Source organism: Dama dama, chromosome 2, assembly GCF_033118175.1.
Source record: "Dama dama isolate Ldn47 chromosome 2, ASM3311817v1, whole genome shotgun sequence".
Taxonomy (NCBI): Eukaryota; Metazoa; Chordata; class Mammalia; order Artiodactyla; family Cervidae; genus Dama; species Dama dama.
This window is the reverse complement of record NC_083682.1, coordinates 21981111-22006759: the sequence shown is the minus strand read 5'-3', so window position 1 is coordinate 22006759 and position 25649 is coordinate 21981111. Positions and strand designations below refer to the sequence as shown.

The 25649-nt window shown below is 52.0% G+C and overlaps 1 protein-coding gene across 5 annotated transcripts in view; it reads left to right on the top strand.

Annotated features, from left to right (window-relative positions):
- The window catches only part of PKNOX2 (PBX/knotted 1 homeobox 2), a 290935-nt gene extending 266193 nt beyond the window's left edge, over positions 1-24742 (top strand). For 4 of the 5 annotated variants that reach the window (XM_061167264.1, XM_061167273.1, XM_061167246.1 and 1 more), the window contains 6 exons: positions 875-1004; positions 1452-1549; positions 2387-2506; positions 20173-20249; positions 21385-21563; positions 22587-24742. In XM_061167264.1, the coding sequence (XP_061023247.1) occupies positions 875-1004; positions 1452-1549; positions 2387-2506; positions 20173-20249; positions 21385-21563; positions 22587-22813 (831 nt within the window). In that variant the 3' untranslated portion in view covers positions 22814-24742. The remainder of the gene's footprint in view (positions 1-874; positions 1005-1451; positions 1550-2386; positions 2507-20172; positions 20250-21384; positions 21564-22586) is intronic. The other variant, XM_061167283.1, reaches the window with a different exon arrangement.
- Positions 24743-25649: the final 907 nt, after the last annotated feature.

The following is a 25649-nucleotide window of genomic DNA, read 5'->3' as shown; positions in this document are numbered from 1 at the left end:
CCAGGCACTCTTTGCCCGGCTCTTACGTGGCAATGGTGAGGGTGCCAGAAAAAAAAATGGCCCCCTTAGCTGCTTGGGATTGTCTGCAGGAAAGGGGCCAGCAGGTGACAGTGTGGGGAGTGAGCCTCCTCAGGGGGCTCTGTGCTGGGGGCCTGAGGGGGGCGGGAGGAGCCGATGAGATGTGCCCCCAGCTGAGGGAACGCTCCTATGGGATGCCCTGGAAGACGGGTGATGAAGAGGACAAGTGGCTATTTTTATTATTATTTAGCAAATATTTTAGTAGCCATGATACGGCAGATCTGAACTAAGTACAGGTAGTACGTTGGAGGCTGATTTGTGTGGAGCTTTTTGTCATAAATGCTGTGATACGGGCACTGAGCAGCAAGGCTCTTGGTGGCAGGAGGCTTCTGGAGATAGGTGAGGGTGAAGGATGAGTGAGTGCTAAGCAGGTAAAGCCCGGTTCCCAGCCCTGGCTTAACATCCGAGTCACCGGGAGCTTTCAACATGCACTTTCCCCGCAGAGCCCTGGCTACACCCCTGACCAATTAAGTTAGAATGTCTGGGGATGGAACCCAGGCGTCAATATTGGAGCTTCCACGGTGAAGCCAAGGCAGGCACCACTGGTGTGGGGGATAATTTCTGTCTCAAGTTCGCAGGGGAGTGGAATAGGTCAGCGGATGACTCTTGTCAGTTGGTCATTTGTAAGGCTGAGCCTCCTTATTCACACTTTCTAGGGAGAATCGCCTTTTGGATTTGGGTCTGGGAGGAGCGGGAGGTGGGAAGGCAGGAAGCGGGAGGGGAGAGGAGGAATTTGGGGCTGTGGCAGCTAAGCGCTTAGTGACACTGTCACAAACCACGCCTCCCTTGCTGCCAGGACCTCCTGCAGAATTCCCCCAATTCCATGTCTGGAGTCTCCAATAACCCCCAGGGGATTGTGGTCCCAGCCTCAGCGCTCCAGCAGGGCAACATCGCCATGACAACCGTCAACTCACAAGTGGTGTCAGGTCTGTGCAGGGGATTCTGGGGAACACCCCTGGGAGGAGAGTGGGTGGCCCTGAGGGAATTCCAGGGTTGGTGGGGGGCAAGACACTGAACAAAGTGTCCTAGGATGTGGGAGGGGGTGCCCCCTGCCAAGGGAGGGGCTCCCAACTGAGTTTCTTGCCTAAAGTGTTCCGTAAGCTTACAGATCATTAGCAAGACCTGATGATGGTGGTTTGGAACAAATTTGGGTCGTAGTCTCATGAACCCCACCTAAAGACCCTTCCCCCCCAAACACACACAGAGACTCTCTTCTCTGCACCCCACCCCCTCCCACCCCTCCCCCACAGGGGCTGAAGGCCTCCAGAGTAGAGAGTGTTTACACGTGAGTGCCAAGTGGATTGGGAGCCCTGCTTGCCCTCACTCCTACCCATCCCTATGGCAGGGGACCCCAAAACTGGTTGTCTCCTCAGGTGGAGCCTTATACCAGCCGGTTACCATGGTAACCTCCCAGGGTCAGGTGGTCACCCAGGCAATCCCCCAGGGAGCCATCCAGATCCAGAACACACAGGTGAGTGTGTGTGTGTGCAGTGCAGGTGTGTGCACATGTGCATGGTGTGGGGAGGGCTCCGTGCCCGGTCACCGTCTGCTAGGCGCTTTCCGCCACTAGCTCCCTCGCCTCCCATCACTTCCCAGAGAGGTATCATCACCCCCATCTGACGGGCAAGAAGGTGGGCATTGGAAAGGTTCTACCAGCTCCTGAGATCTCAGTGCCTCTCAGGGTCACGCGGAGGGATCCTACACTTCCCCCTCCTGCTCTGCACTCCACGCCAGTCTGTAGCTCAGTGGGGTAGAGGGCACACACAGAGGCCAGGCTGGGATGGGAAGATCTGAAGGCAGAGGCTGGAGAGCTGACGTTGGCTCCGCCATCTTGGATAGGTCAGCTGAGCCCTCTGAGCCTCTGAGTTCTTCTCCATAGAAGAGGGACTCACATCAGCTGCCCACCACGGCCCTACCAGCCTACAGAGCTGATGTGAGGGCTGACCATGCTAACGGATAGGAAAGCCCTCCGAAAAAGCTCACGTACCCCAGAAATGCTAACAACCACTGGATGGTTTACGGCGAACCTCTCTCCTATACCTTCTGCATGAGCCTGTTTCCTCTGTCTCCTCGCTCATCCCCCTACCCCTCCTCCCCTCTTCCTTCTTCTCCTCTTTCTCTCTCCTTCTTCCCTTCTCCCATTCCCTGAGGGGCTGGTGCCAGATGACAGGAGAGGTGACCTCCCCGGACCCTCAGAATGAGTTGGGACGGGATTGACGGCGAGAGCCTGCCGTCTCTATGGCAACAGGTCCCTAGCTGCTGGCCCGCCAGGCTGCTGATGCTGATTTTTTCTCCACGTGCCCTGAAGGTTAACCTTGACCTCACCTCCCTCCTGGACAATGAGGATAAGAAGTCCAAGAACAAACGAGGAGTCTTGCCCAAGCATGCCACCAATATAATGCGTTCTTGGCTCTTCCAGCATCTCATGGTGAGTGTGTGTGTGTTGGGGTGTGGAGTTGCAGTGTGGGGTATGAATAAGCCCTGGGACACCAGCCCATGATTCCCACATCTCCAGAGGGCATGGCCTCAGAGAGAGGCTCTCCTGTAGGGATACCATCTTCCAGAGGCCAGGGTAGCGGGAGGCTTGAATGGGACCTAAAGCTGGAGATTCCTCCAGTGCTTGTGGCTACTGCCTCAAAAGAATATGACGTCCATGAGGGAATGGGGATGGACACGTTCTGAAGAGCATAAAGCTGTGGGCAAGTGGACAGTGTTTCGTGAACAGAGTGGGATTCTGTGGGGCGGGGCTGTGGCTACTGCTCCTGGGGCAGCCACACTCACCCCGTCCTCTCCCGTGGAAGAAAATGCTGATTCTCCAGTCAAACCCTCCTGTTTCCTGAGTCCTTGGTGCTGGGGGCAGAGCAGAGGGTGTGCATCCCTTTCCTTCTGATCAGAGCAGCCAGAGGAAGTGTGGACTGGCGAGCCATGGTTAAGCCCACTCCTACCCCGGGGTGGGCAGCCCAGGCTGAAATCCTAGCATCAGATAGCCAGCTCAGCTCAGAGAGGTGGAGCAGTTGTTTTCTTGGGTCTCTTTCATGAGATGATGATGCAGCCTAAGCTTTGTGGGGGACTTCTCTGATGGCCCAGTGGTTAAGGAACTGTGTTTCCAAGGCAGGTGGCTTAGGTTCAGTCTTTGGTCGGGGAACTAGTCCCACAGACCATGGGACGCAGCCAAAAAAATTTTTTTTCACTAAAAAAAAAAAAAAAGAGTAATGTTTATAGGGGCTTCCCCAGTGGCCCAGCAGTTAAAACTCTGAGCTTCCACTGCAGGAGGCGTGGGTTTGTAAAGCGCCTGCTGTGAGCATCTAGCATGACGGTGGCTGTGTTTGTGTGCACGGTAAGTTGCAACAGATAAGCCTTGGGTTGAGTATCAGGAGTGACTTCAAAACTGTGTCCTTCTTGCATCATACAAGGGTTGGAGCAATAAAGCTGGTGACTCTGTCTGGGCTGTGTGTGTGTGTGTGTGTGTGTGTGTGTGTGTATGTGTGTCTGGGATGGGGAGGCAGAATCTTCAAGCACAGGCAGGCTCCCGGTGGTCTGCAAGCTCTTGGCCTGGCATGGCAGTAATAGACACACAGACAGAAGATAAATACCAGGCTTAGGGCTGTAGACATATTGGCTGGCAAAGTGAGGAGAAGAACCAGAAGTTAGGGAGGCTCTTTGTTCAGAGGGGAGAGAAAGTCAGTGCATCTTGGGAACTAATTAATTAATCATCAGCCCTTTATTTGAAATGGGAGAGCCTCCAAAAGCCATGGAGCCAAGGCCCAGGATTTGGGGATCTTTGGCCATCTGATGTGAAGAGCTGACTCATTTGAAAAGACCCTGATGCTGGGAAAGATTGAGGACAGGAGGAGAAGGGGATGACAGAGGATGAGATGGTTGGATGGCTTCACCGACCCAATGGACATGAGTTTGGGTAAACTCCGGGAGTTGGTAATGGACAGGGAGGCCTGGCATGCAGCAGTCCATGAGGTCCCAAAGAGTCAGACACGACCAAGTGACTGAACTGAACTGAACTGAGGATCCCTGCCCCGGAAGCGGGGGGCCTGCCCACCCAGCAGATGGCCAGCATTGCTCTGTGGTGCTGGATGCGGCCAGAGCTCTGCATCTACCACCAGTATCCATACCTTCCCGCAGACTCTGGGGACTTAGGGCCACCCCAGCACTTTGCTGAGGAAGCCCATTTTGAAAGCACCACCTTGGGCACAGACGATAACTAAATTTGGAGAGAAGGAGCTGGAAGGCTGAAGGTTAAGGTGAGGAGAGGAGGTTGGAGAGTTGCCTGGAACCTAGTGAAGAAGCCAGGGAGCCAGGGCCAGGCCCAGTCTCTTCCTCTAACTTAGGACCTGGAGCTCGTGGTGGGGGTGCCCAGGTCCCCTGCCTGCTGTCTTTTCCACGTGGGCAGAGAGCAGAGGGCTGTGGTGGCCCTGAGACCCCGGAGTCTGTGCTGAGCTCCCCCACCTCCCCGGGGAGGAGGGCTTCTGTCGGGGAGGTTTTGTGTCCATGTGCTGACCTATCACACCCAGGTCTGCGGCACCCAGGCTACCCCCCGGCCATAGCAGGAGCCCCCTGTATCAAGCTGTGAGAATGTGTAGGGCAGTGGGAATGGTTGGAACACGTGGGCTTTTGGGGCAACCAAACCTGGCTTCGTATCTAGGCTTTCCCTCAATCCTCTGCGGTCTGGCCACACTCATCTCTTGTGGAGATCATGATGCAGGAATGAAATGAGTGCGGAGGCCCTGGTGTCCTGCGTCTTAAAAAGTGTTAGCTGACTTCTCTCCCCTGTCCCCACCCCCCAATGCATTTTTGAAGACTGTGAACACATCTACAACTTTGCTTTTCAGGGGAGAAAATGCAAGTGTAGTAGGGAGAGGAGGCTGCAAGACAAGTCCCCACCCCACTGCCCAGGAGCCCAGCATCCAGGCCAGCACCCCCACTGATTCCCATCACCTCAGCTGCCTCCCACCCCCAGATGGCAGCTCCCCCGCCCGCCGAGTTAAGCCTTCAGCCTGAGACAGAAGGTCACAGCATCCATCCCTCCTGGCTGTGCCTGCCCGCTGACCTTGGACTTCAAGTCAATGTCCCGCCTCTCACCCCTTCCTGCCCAGCCCCTTCCATAGCTCAGGGTCCTTGCCTTCCACTCCACGGCCATCTCCAGCCAGACAGGGGAGAGAGAGCAGAGCAGCTGAGCGCAAAACAGAGGGGAAGGAAGGCCCCAGGTCAGAGCTGCAGAAGGACCTGGGATGATGGGGGGCACCTGCTGAGCTGCTAGAGTGAGGTTGTCACCCGCCCCAGGCCCTCTGCAGCTCAGAGTGCACTCAGAGTGGACACTGTGGATAAAGCACTTGACATTGGCAAGTCCTCCCCCCAGAGGTCATGGAGACAGGACAAGAGAGTGACCCTTCTGCCTTTAAAGTCAGAACTCAGAACTTCTGGATGAGGGGGAGGGAGAGGGTGGGGAGAAGTCTGGGCTCTAGTAACTCAGCATGACAAGCTGTCCTCTTCAGGCCCAAGGCTGGCTCTGCAGATACAGGCCGACACACAGCCCCCGCTAAACACCAGCTCAGGAAAGGCACTGTGAAAGCTCTTGGTCACAGGGCACAGTGAAAAGAAGACAGGCTTTGAAGCCAGACAGACAGAGGTGTGAATTGAGGCCCTTCCACTAGCTGTGCAATCATTCTATTTCTTTGAAAAAGGAGATAGTAACTCATTTCCCACAGTTGTGAAGATTAAATGAAATAACATATATAAAGAGCCATGCCTGACACACAATCCCACTTAAGAAATGTGAGTTCTCTTTGAAAAAAAAAAAGAAATGTGAGTTCTCTTTGAACTTTCTAGAAGAGTAGACCATGAGCAGGGTTTTTAGGCTAAGACTCAACATTTGTGAAAGTTATTTAGAGGTAGCTGACTGATCTCATCTGTGATGCCTACTGATTCTCACTTGATCCTAAGAATGCATTGACTAACTCTGTTACTTACTTGTTCGGTATATATATGTGTGGGTCCAGTCTACATGTTTCATGTCTGACTCAGTAGTAAATTCCTCAAGAATAGGGATCACATATGATACCTCTTCTATGGGCCCCAAAGCATCGATCGATCCCAAAGTGTGTATCTTACAGGATATTATAGGTGTTGCTCCCAAGAAAGGGTAGCATGATGAAATAGGTTTAGGAAAATCTGGATTATACGAAGTTTAGCTTATTTCTTTACCCTTAGTGTACTAGAGGGCTTCATGAATTTGCAAAAGGGGGCATGGCTTGAAGCTTTCCCCAGACATTTGATCACTCTGAGTCATACTCGTTTTCATTGTTGCTTTGAGGAACAACTCTATACAGTTGTTGGGGAATACGGCTCTGTGGCAATGTTGTGCTAGGCTCATAGTAGCTGCCCAGTTTTAGGAAGGAAGGATAGAAAAGGTATGAATAAGGGCAGATCTCAATATCAGTAGGTGTTCTCATATCCAATGCAGGACAACTAATTTGTTGATTGGTTATTTGGAAAGTTTGTTGAAGAAAGGAACAACCATTACATAGATACATTTTCATTTTCATTTTATTTGATTGAAGTATGGTTGATTTACAATGTTGTTAATTTCCGCTGTACAACAGAGTGATTCAGTTATACATATATTTATTCTTTTTCATATTCTTTTCCACTGTCGTTTACAGGATATTGAATATAGTTCCCTGTGCCATACAGTGCGACCTTGTTGTTTATCCATTCGATGTTTGCCTCTGCTGATTCCAAACTCCCAACCCATCCCTCCTGCATCCCCACTTCCCCTTGGCAACCACAAGTATGGCCTCTAGGTCTGCGAGTCTGCTTCTGTTTTGTAGACAAGTTCATTTGTGTCATATTTTAGATTCCATGTATAAATGATATCACATGGTATTTGTCTCTCTCTGACTTACTTTACTCAGTATGATAACTTCTGGGTCTAACCATGCTGCTACAGATGGCGTTATTTCATTTTTATGGCTAAGTAGTATTCCACTGTGGGCTTCCCAGGTGAGTTACTGGTAAAGAACTCACCTGTCAGTGTAGGAGATGCAGGAGATGTGGGTTCAATCCCTGGGTTGGGAAGATCCCCTGGAGGAGGAAATGGCAGCCTGCTCCAGTATTCTTGCCTGGGAAATCCCGTGGACACAGGAGCCTGGGGAGGTACAGTCCGTGGGGTCACAAAGAGACATCACTGAGCACACATGCATGCAAGTCAAGGAAAGATACATTTTACTTTGATTTAAAAGACATATAATATATTTGTTTGCTAATGTTTTGATATAGGAACAAAGTCCTTTTCTGATTGAAGTCTGTCATTTTATTTGCACATATTTATCCTATAATACAGCATCTATAATTTTTACCTTTATTTAAAATGGAATAAGAACTTTGGCTTTGGGGAAGTAACCTGACTGTAGGGTCTTTTTAGATTTTTACTGTATATCTCAGTCTCTTTCACTTGTCTCACCTGATCTCACTTTTAAGCGAATTTGACTCTGGAGTCTTTCCAAAGCACTCCACTTACTTTTCCTAGCAACAACTCTTGCTTTTTGCACTCATATTTCATGGTTTACAGAATAGTTAATTAAGTTCCAAAATTACAGTAACACACAGAAGTAGCATAAACTAGTCAATGCAAAACTGCTGTCTTCCTGATAAGCAGATAAATTGGCTAATAAACATTCTACAAAGTAAGCTATTCATCCTAAGCTTTCAGGATGTAAACAGCAGTTCTAATGGTTGACAGCAGAAAGGGAGAGCATGGTATAACATGCAGACTTGTTTAATAGATATCAATTAGAACTTCTTCTGTAGGTGCTGGTTTTCTGTTTTCTTCTCTCCTTCAGGCAGAAGTTAGTATTCTTTCATTCCTTTCACCCTATGTCCGAGACTTCTTGTCCTTTCCACTGTGCTGTGGCACTTGCAACTCCAGAAATGTGTCCAGGTGACAGCGTGCTCCTGAGATAGAGGCTCAACCCCCGAGCCTTTTTGCTGTTAGGCTGCTGTGAGTTTGGAATGGTTTCATCCATTGGTTCCTTGCTTCTGGGTCCCCAAAGAATCCCGTGAGATTTTCTTGCTATTGCATTTTGGCTGAAAGCAGCTAAATTCCTGCTGGAAGCGATCATTCCATTGCAAATTCAGATCGGGTGGGAAACCCTGGCAGAGGGTGCCCTCTGTAGAGAAGGGAGGGAGGGGTGCTGCTCTTCCCAGTCCCCACTTCTGCCCTCATCCCCTCTGGTCCAGATCACAGCTTCCCCCCACCATCCTTCCTCATTTCCATCAGAAATGTGACTGCTCTCTGCTGCTGCCATCCAGGCACAGGAGCCACTTTACAGAATGTTTTGTGTAATCCTAGAGAGGAAACCTCCAGGGGAGGATCCTGGAGAGGAAGCCAAGCCCCAGTGGCCCCACCACCACCAAAGGAGCCCCCCTACCCCAGTAGCCTCTGCAGCTTGCCGGGTGCAGGCCAAGCTTCTCTCTGCGTTGTCTCATTTCACCTGCCCAGTCAGCTTCCTTTTACCAATTACAAAACTAGGCTCCCAAAAGGTAACCGCACTTGAAACCAGGTCTGCGTGGCCCTAATTTCTTCCCACTAGGATGTACCGCCTCTCTACTGCCTCAAGAAACAGCAGCATCTCTTGGCTCCCACACAAAGTCTAGGTAAAGTAAAGTGAGTGAAATTGTTCAGTCGTGTCCAACTCTTTGCGACCCCATGGACTGGAGGTGCCTGCCATGCTCCTCTGTCCATGGGATGTTCCAGGCAAGAGTCCTGGAGTGGGTTGCTGTTTCCTTCTCCAGCGGATCTTCCTGACCCAGGGATCGAACCCGGGGCTCCTGCATTGTAGGCAGATGCTTTACCATCTGAGCCGCCAGGGCAGTCAAAGGGGAGGTAAAGTAAACGGGGACCCCAACTCTCAGTCGAGGTGCAGAGCCCCATCCTGGAACAGGTGTGGGGTTTGTTAGCCCGACTCTAGTTTCCAAATACAGTGAGGCTGCCTGACTATCTCATCCGTTCCTCTTCCTTTGGCCTCCACGTTCACCAGCCTGGCATACATCTCGCCAGGGTTACCCTCTGCTTGCTGCCACATCGCCCCCACCCCACGGAGCTGACGACCTTGCTCCAGGGCCCTCAGATACACTTGGCTACAGTCACAAAAACTGAATGCACTAAAGCGCCAAGGGCCTTCTCTGCTTGATTCTTTTGGTATTGAAATGTAATTACCATAAAATCCACTCTTTTTAGCTGTACAGTTCAGAGGCCTTAGGTATATTTACAAAATTGTGTAATCATCACCACTGTCTAATTCCAGAACATTTCATCATCCTGGAAAGAAATCCTGTACCCATTAGCCATCACTTTCCCACCCCTAGAAGCCAGTGGTCTACTTTCTGTTTCGAGGGGTTTGCCGATTTCAGATATTTCACATGAATGGAATTGTATGATATGGAATCTTTCGTGATTGGCTTCTTTCACTTAGCATGATGTTTTCAGGGTTCACCCTCTTGTAATATATGGCAGTGCTTCATTTCTGTGTATGAATATCCCATTGTGTAGATAGACCACATTTTGTTTATCCATTCATCACTTTATGAACATTTGGGTTTCACCTTCTTGGCTGTGAGTGATGCTGCTACACACATTGGTGTATACCTCATGATTCTTGTCTCTGAGACTCTTTGTCTGGTTCCCAGCTGTTCTCACCCACAGGGCTGGAGCCTCACATGCTGGGCTCATCCCTGCTGGAAGTCGCCCAGGTACAGCATGTGCCCTGCATGCAGGCTTCTGGCCAAGGAGGGCTTGTGAAGGAGAAAGTCAGTCGGTTGCCTCTGCACCTCAGTGTTGCCGTCAATTACTCAGCAAACATCCTTGCCTGCTTCCCTGTGCCTAGCGTGGCATTAAGTCTAAAGGAAGAGGGCATCTACCCCTGTCAGACACCCACCTACAGGCTGCATCAACAGCTGACTTAGAATGGTGGTGCCTCTTACAGCATATAAAACAGTTTATGCAAAAGACATGGTACTTGGAGACAAGATCTGGATTTAAGTCTCACTGACCCCTCAGTGGTAAAGAATTTTACCAGGTGGCTCAGTGGTTGGCCTGTCAAGCAGGAGACCCGGGTTTGATCCCTGGGTCAGGGAAGATCCCCTGGAGGAGGAAATGGCAACCCACTCCAGTATTCTTGCCTGGGAAACCCCATGGACAGAGGAGCCAAGCCGGCTCCGGTCCACAGGGTTACAGAGTCAGACACGACTGAGCATGCTCGCATGCACACGTGCCCCCTGTACCTAGCCAGCAGAACTGCAGTGAATTGCTTGACCTCATCAAGCCTCAGTTTCCTCTGCTATAAAATGGGAGCTACAATATCCAGCTCGTAGTACTGATGCGAAGATAGAATAAGATGATGGATGCGGAGGTCCTTTGTCCTGAAACAGACACAGCTGCTGCTACAAATACGTGCAGTCTACCTCTGAAAGGCCCCATAATCTGCTCTGCCTTGGAAAACTCAGAGAGAAACCTTGACACTTCTAGGGAAACTGTGGAGTTAAAAAACATCAAAAAGCAAGAAAATAGCTTAGGGAGGCTGAACCATTCTTGCTCCAGCATATATTATCTACTACTTTTTCCTTTAATTTCATCACCTTATCTGAAATCTCACTCATCAGAGATGCATTTAAAATTATCCTATCCCTGTCAGAATGCCCACAGTGAGGCCATCACTCCTTCATAGCTTAGGTATGAATTAGTCCAAAAGGTTGGTTTTCTACACCCACTCCACTAGGATCAGTTTCAGGGAAAGAGTGCCAGTGTTTATTAGTGGTGGAAGATGAAAATCAGAGCATCTGTAAGCACAGCATTTTGAGGGGGTAGGCCAGAATGGGGTGCCAGAGGAAAGGCTCCTAGCAATTGTCTTCAACCTCTCCTGACCCTTTTGAGAATCTGATGAAAGCTTTATCTTCATCATCGTGAACATCACTGCAGGGGATTTGACTGTAAAGTCCTAAAGGCTGGAAGCCTCTGATTCAGGAAGCAGATGGGAGGATAACATAAGGATCCAGGGATTTGTCACAGGAGGGACTGGGAAGAGTCAATGGAGCACAAAAAGGGAGAAGCTGAGGAAGTCTATGCTCACCAGTCTCAGTGTTTACCTGGGTCTAGTTCTGTTCCCTGAAAGCAGAGGAAGATCTCTCATTTTTTCTTCCTGAATCCTGGGGGCATCTCTCTACCAGAACACAGATCTTCAACCAAATCGGTCTTTAAGGCTAGCCCAGAAAACTACCTATTTAAAAAAACTTGTTTCTAAGAAGAAAGGTGATCTAAGTTCCAAATAATACATCTGTCCACTAACACCTGAGCTTCAGGTGAGAGAGATGATTTCAGCACTCCTAGGACTGGTCATTTAATTGAGGGAATAAATCATACACATCCTCCAAATGATCAGCCCATGATGGAACCAAGCGCTCTCACACAAATGCTCTTGCAGGGGGTTGGCAACTCAATAGAGGGGAGGGGGTTTGCCCATCTTGCTGGCCAGACATGTCCAGCATAGTGTATCCGGGACTGGGCATCAGATTCCAAAAGGTCCTTTGACAAGTCATGTCCAGAGAAGGGCAGCCAGGATGGGGACACATCTGTTCAGATTACTCCTACGGGAAGCACGTCACATGATAAGGGCTGAGGGCTGGAGAGTGTTGGTCTGTGGGACCTTTGGGGCAGCCTGTGCAGCAGAAAGAAAGACTGTGGAGGCAGACAGACCTGAGATTGAGCCCTGCTCCATTTTTACTTACTATATGACCTTGAATGGGTCAATTCAGTTCTCTGATGTCAATTTCCTTTTCATAAAGTGAAGGCAATAATACGTATGTATGGTGAAGATCAATAATATGTTTAAAAAAAACTCAGTGGCTTACAGAGGTGATGTGGACATGGTTAAAGATATAGGAGGAAAAAAAAAGATGCAGGGGGTTGGACATCCCTGGTGGTCCAGAGGTTAAGTATCCGCCTGCCAACGCAGGAAATATGGGCTCAGTCCTTGGTCCGGGAAGATTCCACATGCTGCAAGGCAACTGAGACCAAGAGCCACAACTACTGAGCCTGTGTGCTGCAATTAATGAAACCCACACACCTAAAGCTTGTGCTCGGCAACAAGAGAAGCCACTGCAATGGGAAGCCCTTGCAGGGCAACTAGAGAAAGCCCGCACACAGCAACGATGACCCAAGGCAGCGGGGGAAAAAAGAGACACAGGGAGTGTGGGTCCCGACTCCGCCACATACACCTGTGTAAACTGGAGCCAGTTTTTAACCCTCTGGGCTGAGTTTTCTCGTGTATAAAATGGGAATAATGATGCCTACTTCATAGATGCCTTGAGATTCAATCAGAATACATGTCAAGTACTCTTACAGGGTACTCTACGCTCTCTAAGTGTTCAGAGTTCTCCAAAAAGCTGTCCGCTTCCAGGAAGTGGCGGCAAGCCCTGTTAGGAGGTGAGGGCAGGTGCTTCAGACCCTGTGTGGCTCTGGAAGACAGTCTCTGCTCTCTGGTTGGACAATAGAGAGGCAGATGAGTTCAACAGAGAAATCCCTGGTCGGGGAACTAAGATCTCACATGCCACATTGTGCTGCCAAACACTAAAAAATAAAAATAAAATAAAGATTCCACCTGAAAATGGCCAGGGGAGATGTACACCTCCATAGCATCCCCCAAGGAGCCTGAAGGCAGGTTAGCAGAAAATGCCCCATCACATACCCAGGGGCTGGTGCAGTCCCAGCGTCAGGGAAATAAACCTATTTGAAAAGAAAGCACATTTGTACATGCGCACAGGGGCTGCTGGGGGGTCTTGCCCTCAGAAAAACAAGCTGTGGTTTTCCTGGAGAGAGAGCTGCTTGCGCTGAGCAGCAGGTTTATTTTATGTTACTGATTTACTTAACAAACACTCATGGAGTGCGCTAGGCTTCCCAGGTGGCTCAGTGGTAAAGAATCCACCTGTCAAACAGGAGACGTGGGTTCGACCCTTGGGTCGGGCAGATCCCCTGGAGGGAAAAATGGCAACCCGCTCCAGTATCTTTGCCTGGGAAATCCCATGGACAGAGGATCTTGGCGGGCTACAGTTCAAGGGGTCACAGAGCGTCGGACGTGACTTAGAGTCTAAACAGCAGCAACACGGAGCGCTCCAGGCACCCTTCTAAGCACCTTTCAAATATTAACATGCTGATTGCTATTAAACAACCTTTGGAAGGTGTATTTGCTCTCCCCGCTTTACAGAAGAGGAAGCTGACATGAGAGCCCAGGGTCTCGAGCTGGTGAGAAACCAGGGTTCAAAGCCGGGCAGTCTGATTCTAGAGCCCCTGCTCTTTTTCTTCTTTGGGGTGCCCCAGGGCTTAGTTGTGGCATGCAGCATCTTTAGTTGCGGCACACAGACTCTTGGGGCTTGCGGGATCTAGTTCCCTGACCCGGGATCCAACCCAGGCCCCCTACGCTGTACCTCCAGGGAAGTCCCTAGAGGCCCTCTTCTTTGTCCTTGCCTACTGCTACAATGCTGCCTCTGAGACCCTTCTAGAGAAGAAGCCAGTGTGGTCAGTGGACTCCTAAGGACCCCCTTCTCCTTCTCATCCCCCCCCCAAATATGTTTGAAACCATCAGTTGTAAGAATAGCACTGTTAATAAGCAGCTGGCCCGGGGAGCCTGAATCACGGATGCCCCCCACCCCCATCCCACTCATCTTCACACCCACAGATACGCACAAAGGGAATGGTGACAGGTACCACTTACCCCCAGGATCCTATGATCATTCCATGAAGATGTATTGAAGACTTGGCTCAAATCTGGCATTTTCCTCAGCACCGATGAGGTGGGGGTGAAAAGAACGGTGTGGACCCCTTTCTCAAAAACTGCAGCCTGTCTGGTTGGGGTGAAAAACAGATCATCCGTGTAGTGTGTGGAATTCTGGATAGGGTGAGGGCTCAGACCTCATGGCAGTGGGTGGGGTGGGGAGGGGGTGATGTTCCAAATGGATTTAAGGGGTTGGGGGCAGGTTAAGGACCAAAATTTTACTACTCTGTGGAGGATTGATTGAAATAGAAGCCAGGAGGGAGGGTGAAGAACAGGAAGGGCTTCCCAGGTGGCTCAGTGGTAAAGAATCCGCCTGCCAATGCAGGAGACGAGGGTTCGATCCCTGGATCAGGAAGATCCCCTGAAGAAGGAAATGGCAACTCACTCCAGTATTCTTGCCTGGAGAATTCCATGGACAGAGGAGCCTGGCAGGCTATGGTCCATGGGGCCGCACAGAGTCGAACACAACTTTGTGATTGGAGGAACAAATGAAGAGCAGTAAGGCGGTAGATTATGACAATGAAAAACTATATAGCAATGAACATGAAGGTGATTGCTACATAGAACAACCATGGAAGGATCTCACAACTATACTATGGAGTGAAATGCTACAAGCTGCTAAGTCTCGTCAGCCGTGTCCGACTCTGTGTGACCCCATAGACGGCAGCACTCCAGGCTCCTCCGTCCCTGGGATTCTCCAGGCAAGAATATTGGAGTGGTTTGCCATTTCTTTCTCCAATGCACGAAAGTGAAAAGTGGAAGTGAAGTCACTCAGTCGTGTCTGACTCTTTGCGACCCCGTGGACTGCAGCCTACCAGGCTCCTCTGTCCATGGGATTTCCCAGGCAAGAGTACTGGAGTGGGTTTCCATTGCTTTCTCCATACTACATGCTATATGATTGCTTTTATATAGGATCCAAAAACTAAGCAAAACTAAACCATATTGATTAAGAATGTAACACAGATTGTAAAAGTATAAAGAAAAGCAAAAAAAGGAATTACAAGGAACATCGGGTTATCTTGTGGGAGGATATCTTTGGAAGTGGTGATTGGCAGGGGACAGAAAAGGGGCTTCTGGGGTACCAGTAGAAATCTCTTTTGTTGACCTGGGTGGTGGTCACATGGGTGTTGGTGACACACTACACCAGGCTATGTGTCCCTCAGTCCTCTGTGATTTTCTGTGTGTTCAGTCACTCAGCCATGTCCGACTCTTTGCAATCCCATGAACTGTAACCCACCAGGCTCCTCTGTCCATGAAATTTTTCAGACAAGAATACTGGAGGGGGTTGCCACTTCCTCCTCCAGGGGATCTTCCCAACCCAAGGATCAAACCCGCATCTCTTGTCTCCTGCATTGGCAGGCGGGTTCTTTACCACTGAGCCACCTGGGAAGCTGCCATGCTTGTCTGTGTCTGCATAGTTGTAAGTGGGGAGGTGAGTGGAAAAGAGAAAGGAATGGAAAAGTGGGACGTCTGAGTCGGGACAGCTGTAGCAGGAAAGGGAGGGTCCCTGGGTACCTTCTGTACCCCTCTCCATTCTAAACCGCTCGTCTCTCCCACTTTAGCGTCTCTGAGGTCAGGGTGTGCCTTGCCATCAATGGCATCTTCTGTGTGATGCAATGTGGCTGTTGCAGGGCCCCTCACCATCCCAGCTGCCTCCCTCTGGCTGGTTTCTGGCCCTGCCAGAGCAGTGGCCACATTAAGAAGTTTTGTAGCCACAACAGGCTACATGCACACAGTTGACCAGGGAGAAGGGAAGGAGGGTGAGGCTGACCCCAGTGTGGGAAAGTGGGCCAGGATGGCAGCTTCAAGCTCTGCTCCAGTGGCGGCTCCATCTCACACCTGCAGGCTGCTGCTTCCAATGCACCATGTCCCTCAGGGACCTGGCCAGCCTCCTGCTTGTCTGCCTGGGTGAGGAGGTGGGTGCTTCCTATTGGGTGGGCTTTGAATGAAAGAAGTGGCCAAGGGCCCATGTACCAGCCTGGTTTAGCTGCTTTCAGACGCAGGACCCAAGGGGGAAACCCGTGGTTCAAACCGAAAGATGCCTTCAGCTTCACGTTAGCCCAGATGAGACTTGAGTCATGGGGCCCAAAGGGAGGTGTCCGCAAAGAGTTGGGTTAAGTGTCAGAGGAGCTTCCTGATGGCAACTGTGGTATCGTGAAATGCCTCTTCAGCTTAAATCTGGCAGTTCCCTTCCCTAGAAACTGAATATTCAACTGAACGGTGAAGTCTGGCAGGTGTCACCATGTGGTCCGGAATGAGTTAGCACAGCATGTTCTCATTCAATCATCCTCAAAGTCCAAGGAGTAGGCCCTATCTTGTCATTTCCATCTGAAGCCCAGAAACTGAGGATGGCAGACGTGAAACAATACATTGCCAAGGTCCTGTGTCTGGTTAAGTGGTAGGTGCAGGACTTGACCTCTGCAAAGGGTGGTACAGGTGGTGGTTAGTCGCTAAGTCATGTCCCACTCTTTGTGACCCCATGGACTATAGCCCACCAGGCTCCTCTGTCCATGGGGTTTCCAGGGCAAGAATACTGGAGTGAGTGGCCTCTGCAGAGGCCATGCTCTTAACCAGCAGGCAGCACTGCCTAGTCACATGGGGCTCCCTGCTCGCCTGAGAAGGAGCTGTCATTGTCTGGTCCATCCATGTCTCTTCTTCTAGAGGGCCTCTGTCTTCGCCCTTCCCTCCTGGCTGCGGAGGAGAAGTTCATCCAAACAGTGAGCCGAGACCGGAGGGCTCACCGCCATCACACTGGATTCCTCTCCCTGCCCCTGGCCCCCAGCCTTTCCGATGGTGCTAAAAGTAGTGCTGACCAAATCAAGGACTGTCCAAGGGCCAGGGCTATTTTGACTCTGTCCTCAGGAATCATCTGGTCTGAGGTGTGGACAAGCTGGACCGCTCCCACGAGCACTCAGATGGGGTGCCAGGAATATTCTGGCAACACACCTGTCCCTAAGGCCATGCCAAACCCTGCACTCACCCCCAGCTCCCAGCCTCCCCCACCTCCGCCACATGCTTCCTGAGATACCCATCCCGGGAGCCCTGGGGGAGGGGGGACGTGCACTGAAGGAGGATCAGGGCTTTGTGTCTGTATTTGTAAGAGAATAACCAGCCAGTTTGGGGGACCCCGCCTCTCATCCCTTCCCATTAACTTAATCCGTGGATTTATGACATCCACTGAGAATGGAGGCCCGCGCTGGAAGTCTCCTTAGAGACAGCAAACTTGATCTGTGGGAGGCTGAAGGATTTCCTTCTCTGGAGATCTTAATAGTGGAAGAAATTTGCCTCTGACAATAAGTCCTAGTGCAAAGCCCCTGCCTGGAAAGCCCGTACCCTCCATGACTAAGATGTCTTGGCCATTCTTCAAAGTCCAGCTGAAGCCCACCTCCCCAGAGAAGGCTCCCCTGACTGCTCTGACCATCCAGTGTGTCCAGAAACACACTGCTTCCTTTTTTCTTTTTGGTTGCCCTGGGTCTTCACTGCTGCGGTGGGCTTTCTCTAGTTGCAGCGAGTGGGGGCTGCTCTTTGCTGCGGTGCACGGGCTTCTCACGGTGGCTTCTCTTGTTGTGGAGCACGGGCTCTGGGGCGTGGGCTTGAGGAGCTGCAGCACCCGGGCTCTAGAGCTCGGGCTCAGTAGTTGTGGCAACTGGGCTTAGCTGCTCTGTGGCCTGTGGGATCCTCCCAGCCTAGGGATCGAACCCATGCGCCCTGCATTGGCAGGCAGATTCTTGTCCACTGCACCACCAGGGAAGTCCCCTACACACGCCTCTTTAATAGAGGTGTTCTTCTTTGGTTGAAGCCTTTCCCTCTTGGCTGTGGGCTCCATGGGCAGGTGTCTGTCACTTGGGCCATAGTGGCTTCCTTGAGTTTGTGGTTGATGCGCCGGCATGGTTGGCAAGGCTCGGGGAACAAGTCAACCAGCTCCTTCCCGTGTGGGTTCACTCATCTGTCTCATACACAAACACCGCATCTCCACGCCACCTGCTACCGGTCTGGACACCAGAGATGCGGTGTCTGATAAGACAGGTCCGTGCCTGAGCAAACTCCCAGGATAGGGGAGAGATCTGTCACGGTAGAGTGGGCTGAAGGCAGTTATTCAAGGGCCGCAGTGACTGACTTGCCCCGGGGAGCTGGGAGAGACCTCACAAAGGACTTGACCTGGGAGTGGTCTTTTGCAGAAGCTCAGAAATGCACGCAGTAGAAAGGGGGGAGATGGAGTATTCCAGCAGGCGGACAGCATGTGCGAAGGTGTGAAGACGTGAAGGAGCTAGTAGGGCCCGGAAAGGCCAAAACGTCGCTCGGGTTTTTGCTGTATCCTCAGACCAGCTGCCGTGGATGACACGGAGGCTGCTTGGCTTCTAATGAGGGCCACGGAGATTGAAACTCCACGGGGCAGGGGAGGAGGGCTCAGCCACCACTGCTCCACGGAGTGGGTCAGAGGACACGGAGGAGTTCCTCCTCCTTTGCCGCTGAGGGCTACAGTCTCGTCCCCACCTCCCTCTGCTCCTTCCCTTTTAGATGGAATTGGCTCCTGCGACACCGCTGCGCTTTCCTTGTTAGAATCTTAACATTATGTGGCTCACAAGCCCCAGCTGCCCTGGCGAGGCAGACAGGGTCAGAGGTGTGAGTTAAAACAACACACGATACTGATTGCTCCAGCCGGGGGATGCTGAGGCCACCGAAGAGGTTGCTTTCCTTTGTCACTGATAATGAGCGTTCCACCGAGGCTGTTGATCTCAAGCTCATCCCTCAGACAGCTTTAAGCACCTTGCCAGCATCATCCAGTAATAGGATGAAGAGCCATCTCTTGTAGAGCACTTTACAAGTACAATTTCATTTAATCATGACATGACTTTTTGATGTAGGGTAAAGCAATGGTCTGAAGATCTCACTGGTTGTCATGATAGAGCAAAACTCTGAGTCCTGGTCTTCGGGACTTTGGAAGGCCCAAGCTCCAGTATCTCATACCACCTCAGTAAGGGGATGTTTCCAACCTGAGGACAGCTGGGCCCTCTACCCTAAGAGCCCCCAAACCTCTCCTAGCTGCCTGGGCAAGGCTTCAACCCATTCAGACTCTCATCACATCTATTGCCAGCCTGCCAGGTACCAGGTGGCATGCAGAAGCCTGAGAAAGACCAAAGACACACAGAACTGGTCATCCTGGGGCTCACCACCCTAACCCACGGCCACCCCCAAATTTCCCAGTCTTTAATGTGACCTGTTCAGCCTTCCCAATGCTCTGGCCAGCACCCCACTTCTCCTTCTAAGCTTCTCTGGTGCTCGTCACCCAAATCCCAGCATCTACCGCCTTGTGTCTGCTTCCTTTCACTGGGTGTCATTGTATGTCATTGACATCACAACGTCATTTGTGCGTTATGTACATGTGGAGGGCACTGGGAATACATTAATAAGATGAATTAATAAGAGCTGGTCTTTGCCCTCATGAAGCACAGGTCGCGATACAGACAGCATGGAATCAGCTGAAGGCCCTGGCCCCTGTCCTCACTCACTCACCCACCTCCAAAGACACTGGCTGCATGTCGCAAAGTGTGCAGTGAAGGGGGGAGCCCGGGCCACAGTCAGGAGAACCAAGTTCCAACTGATGCCACCATCTGGGGGGACAGTGGAGCTGGTTCTTCAGTTTCCTCATCTGTAAAGTGGGAAGAACAACCCCTAACCTGCCCCCTACTGAGTTTTAGTGAGGTGCTTTTATTAAGTGAAATTAGTGCATGAAAGCGTTTCACAGGCTGTAAAATATTATACAAGTTGTAGCTGTCCTTATATTTGTCTTCTGTCTCCTAGGATGCCTACAGGAATCTGTGCACAGAGCAGATATTCAGTAAATGTCAGTTAGTGTAAATTAAACGGATTCATTCACCCCATTTACCACCTTCTGAGAGTCCCCTGGGCTTTTGAGGCCACTGTAAATCCTGATACTGATAATGCTTGACCTATTTGCTTGGGGGTGGTCTGGAGGATGTGACGGTGCTGTGGAAGAGATCACTATTGAACTGTACCAGCTCCTGGGAAACCACTTGGTCCCCCACCAAAGGGGGGCTGGGCTGAGGGTGGGTGGCCCTCCTTAGGCACAGAGCAGCCTCCTTCTTTCAGGGATACAAATGTTACCCTTTCACCTGTTTGGGCTTCCAAACCACTGAGGCTGCCTGCCCGGGACACTGCCTATGTCATGGGTATGGTCTCTAAGGGGACCAGGTTACCATGTGCCCACCCCTCACTAGCTCTTTGCGTCTCATTTCAGCACCCCTACCCCACGGAGGATGAGAAGAGGCAGATCGCAGCCCAGACAAACCTCACCCTCTTGCAAGTGAATAACTGGTGAGTTAGCATCACCTGCCCAGAGGCTCTCAAACCCAGGGGCCACTTGCTCGGCAGGGGGATGCACAGCAGGGGAAAAGGTGGGAGTGCCCAGCTCACTTCAGTCTCGGCCCAGCCACCGCACCAGCCTTTCCATGTTGGCTGGAAACAGAAAAGCTGAAATCCACACCTATAGCTTCATCTGCAGCTTCTCAGCGCCCTCTGCTGGGAAACTGTGTCAAGAACATCACGGAAAACTTGAATAGACACACAGGCCTGGCTGCATCCCAGGCCCCAAAAGCCTCCAGGGTTTATCTGGTCTCCTCACCACCTATGTAAACAGAGCTCAAGCTAAAACATTCTGCGGAGCTGGGAGCAGGAAGGAGGGAGGAGGCAACAGTCCTGACCCACAGGGCTCCCCGTGCTCCCTCCTCTGTGGCTGGCCGGGGTGTCACGGGAATCTCAGAGGGCAAGGTCTGGTGGGCGGGAGTGGACCCTTGGCTCCCCAGAGAGAGGTCAGATGTTAGTGCTTTTGACTAAGGAGCTCTTCCTTCGCGGTTCAGTCCTGACGGGTCTGGAGCAGATTCCCAGGCCTCCTCACGTGTTCATCCCAACTTGTGGTCCCCAAGCCCCTGGTGAACTCACAAGCTCCTCGGTGCCCAGGGCTCATCCCTGCTGTGCTTTTCATACCCTGAACCAGACCCCCAGCCTGCTCCATTCGAGGACCAGCTGGTGGGAGTCCAGAAGCAGCTTAGTACTCTCTGCACATGTGTGCACACACACATGTGCACCTGCACACAAGCTCACATGTACACATCCATGGGTGTGCACATGCACACACGGACACATACATGCATGATGTGCATACCCATATGTGCCCACACATGCACAGACCTGCATGTGCAAAAATATGCTCACACCTGCACACATGTACACACATGTGTGTGTCCATGCACACGTGTGTGTGCGCACACGTGTGTCCGTGCACACAGGACGTGTGCACATGTATGTATGTGCATTCACACACATGCGTCTGCACACGTCACGTGTGCATACACATGTGTACTCACATGTGCACACATATGCTCACACCTGCACACACACATTCCCGCCCCCCAGTGGTGGCTAACCTGTCTCCATCTGACCCCCGGGGCAGGTTCATCAATGCCCGAAGACGCATCCTGCAGCCTATGCTTGATGCCAGCAACCCCGACCCTGCCCCCAAAGCCAAGAAAATCAAGTCGCAGCACCGGCCCACCCAAAGATTTTGGCCCAACTCCATTGCCGCAGGGGTGCTGCAGCAGCAGGGCGGTGCCCCAGGGACAAACCCCGATGGTAAGAACTGGGGCTGAGGGTACTCTAGACCTGGGGGTGGGGGGATGGCAGGGGGGCTCCTGAAGCTCCTATGGGTGCGGCTGGGCAGAGTCAAGGGTTGAACATCTACTCACTTGAGTGGCGGTGTCAGCTCTGTCACAATAGTTAACCCTCCCGGTCCCCACCGAAGGATGTACGTAAGCCTGAAAGAATGGGGTTTTTTGGTATATATTTTAACAAGTCCAAAGCAATCTCACCAGGATGAGTGGGAGTCCACTGGTGGGCATCTGAGTCCACGGCTGCTCAGCAGAGCCCCTCTCCTCACTCCCACACCCACCCGAAGTCTCTTAGCACCAATCACTGTCTTCACAGTCCCCCAGGAGCCAGGGCCATCTATAAATACCGAGGCAGGCAGCTGGCTTGTGAACGGAGGCCAGGAAGAGTTTTGTTTTCCCAGCTTCTCCATCACACCCTCCGTATACACTTTTCTAATTGCCGGTCGCCTGGTGCACAATGAATAATTCAATGAGCCATGAGCCAGGCATTTTATAGCTTGGCATGTGAAGCTAGCTCTGTGTGGGAAGTGGAGTGGAGGTGTACACGTGTGCATGCATACCTTCATGTATGCATGCATGTATATGGCTGTGAACCAGTTTCTATGTGGTGGGCAACAGTCTTATGAGGTAGAGTGGAAATCAATAGATTCTGAGCCAGACTCACCAGGGAGAGAAGCTCAGCAATATCATGCCTGACTCTGTTGCTTTGAGCTAATGACTCAACTGTCTGAGACTATTTCCTCCTCTTTCGAGTGGGGATGACAATACCTACTTACAGAATTCTTCGAAAGGCAACAGTGTCTGCCACACTTGCACCGAAGATGGCAGGAAGTGGTACCCAGGAGTGCTGCTGCCTGGGATGGGGCAAAGGGTGGCTGACAGGTGAATGGACGGGAAACTTCACACCAGGGAACTGTCCAGCGTAGGCGCTCACCACAACACCCACCGGGGCTCCTGGGCCTGATCCTGGCCTTCTTCTCTCCGGTAGGGTCCATCAACCTGGACAACCTGCAGTCCTTATCCTCCGACAACGCCACCATGGCCATGCAACAGGCTATGATGGCGGCACATGACGATTCACTGGACGGGACGGAAGAAGAGGAGGAGGATGAGATGGAAGAGGAGGAGGAAGAGGAACTGGAGGAGGAGGCGGACGAGCTGCAGACAACGAATGTCAGCGACCTGGGCTTGGAACACAGTGACTCCCTGGAGTAGCCGAGCCGCCCAGATGGCACTGGTCACCGAGAGGGAGAGGAGCGTCATCAGGAGGGCTTCGGGGTGGAGGGGAAGGGGACGGGGCAGGCAGCACAGAGGAAGTTGGGCCCTGGCTTCCCAGAATCAGTAGCTGGAGGAAATGCACAGGAAACACCCGCTCCTTCCCAACCACCAAGCTTCACCGAGAACCCCGGCCCCACTTCCCTAGGACTGCAGAGGACTTGGCGTGGCAGGGCCGGTCGAGCAGCCTGGACGGAGAGGCAGGAGTGAGATCTGGACTCACCGCATCCCTGAGGACAGAGGGCACCCACGGCGCACCCCCCCCCCCCCCCACTGAAGGACCTGAGTCATTTTCAAGCCCCCCGCTGGGACATGGGTCAGTGCTGTTCTTGGAGTGAGCCTCTGCCAGGGAACCGAGTCAGGAGGAAAGAGACAAAGTGGGTCTGGGCTCCACCCCCACAGGGTCCTCAGCTCTTTGAGAGACATTCAAGGGCAGGAGGGAACCGGAATGCATGACCCACGGCTGGAGCGAGAGGGGGCCAAGGCGTTACACCCTGTAGGATAAGATGGGACCTGGACCCTCCAGGGCTCCCCTCGGTCCTCCAAGGCCCACGGACTTGGTAGGGGGGACGAGAGCCATTAGAGTCTTCTCTCTCTCTCTCTCTGTCTCCTGGAAATCAGTGGTAAGCTGGTGAGCTCAAATTGTAGGAGGTTAAATGGAGGCCCTTCACCTGGGTTGGCTCCAGGACACAAGGAGATGGCAAGACCTGGGCTAGGAGCCATATCAAGGTGACTTTGGGGACCACAGCCGTCCCCAGGTGGTCAGTGGTGTCTTAGCCCAGATGTCCCAGCCCTCGGATGGAGCTCTCCAGACGTTCCACGCCTTCCATGGGCTGTTGGAGAGGGTGGAGCCAGGTTAGCTTGGCAGCTGTCCACCCCTCCCGCCCCTCGCCGTTGTCCCTCTGCCCCCAGGCTGGCTCCACCAGCCTTCATCCTCTCTTCTTCGTTCTATCCTTCCGAGAAGGCAGAAGAAACTTTGGAAAGAAGCATCCAGCCCAGGGGGAAGCCAGGGGTTGGAGAAGGTGCTAGCTACATCCCTCTTCCCATCAATATCCAAAGTGTGGGGGAGGTGCCCACCCACCCGCCTCACTGTTCCACACACCATCCCTACCACAGCCCTGGAGGAACCTGGGCTCCGCAAGGAGGAGGAGTCTTCCCACCATCTGCCCGGACACACAGCCCCCACCCCAACCCCCAGGCCCCCAGGATTGGCACCCCGCCCTCCTGTTCCCTCCCAACCCCTACGGCTGTGAACCACAGGACTGATCACACGTGTGTTTTCCATTGAATTTAATTTAATGGACTTGCAGCTTCATTTGTCAGTTGTGCGTTGGCCATCTCCGGCAGCGGCAGGATGTGAGTTGGCTGCTGGGCTCAACTCGAGGGCCCCCTGCAGGGCCCTGTAAGGTGGAGCAAAAGGATGGTGGCTTTCCTGAGGTCTCCCTGAAATGAATGTATTTCTTCCCCCAAAAGAGCTGATATTTAATGTTTTAATAGGGATTTTTGAGAAACAAATAACCTTATTTATAATCTGGGTGATCCAATCATTTTTTTACTCCCTTTTGATGCCATAGGTAGAGGAAAGTCTAGCTTTTTTGGCGTGAGACTTTTGCAACGTGCAGTGGGATAAAATACATTTCCTGTTCTGCTTCATTTTTCTTGTTCATACACACACGCACGTGCACACACACACACACATACACCCTTCCACTTATCACTTTGGACAGGCATCCCACCCCACACACTTGCACACACGTGCCCACACATCCTCCTCCCAGCCCCCCTCCACCTGCCTAATGTTATGCAACCTCTTCTGATGTATCCACCAAACCAGTACTGAATGTGGCCGAGTTTTCAGTAAACCTTATTACCTACTGTAATTCTGGTGCGTGATTCTCTTTTCATGTGGTTAAGGGTTAGGGGGACCCTGGACCAGAGGAAATTTGGAGGCCTCAGCATAACTCTTGTTCACTCGACTACCCATGAAAGGGACCAAGGAAGAGGGCTTTCTGGGTGTCCTCAGTTTGCCAGTCTGGGGAGGAAGATGGCCAACTTTGGCACAATCACCGCAGAGGTATCTGCTCTAAGACAGAGAGCAGAAGACAGGCGGAGGCTCTGCACTGCCCTCTCCTGGCAGTCTGCTGTCATAGCAGGGGAGCTCAGAACTTGGTCCCCTCTTCCACCTCACCCAGCCCTCAAAGACCCTTGCTTATCCCACCTTCATCCAAGCTGGTGCCACCACTGCCCATCCCCCCGCCTCACATGCCCCCCTCGCCCTATCCCCATGTGAAAGGTCCCAGGGATCAGGAAGGATGGGCAGTCTTGACTGCCACATTGAATCCAGGAGCTGTGTTTGGAAGGGAGCCTGCCCTTTGAACCCCAGAGTTCAGCGCTGTATTCCCTGGGGCAGGAAGAATTTGAGAGGCAGCTAATCTCCCTGAGTGAGAGGCAGTCTTGTTACTTTCATCCTAGAGGTTTCCTTACCTGGGCTCTGTGCTGAGATGTCCCGGCATGGGTTTAGAATTCTTCGTTCCCATTGGCAAAGGCTGGCGAGTTTATGCTTAACTGTGGACATCCTCTGGCCAGGATGAAGATGGGAAAGGGGGAGATTCCAGAGGTGGAAGGGTAGGCAGCCGTCCCCTGAGTCCCCGCCCTCCCAGAACCGAAACCCTGGCCACATCTGGAAAGTGCCACAGAGACCCCACCTCTGGGCAGCAGAAAAAGCCTCCAAAGCCACAGGAAAATGACAGCTGGAACCTCACCCCCGAGAGCCAGG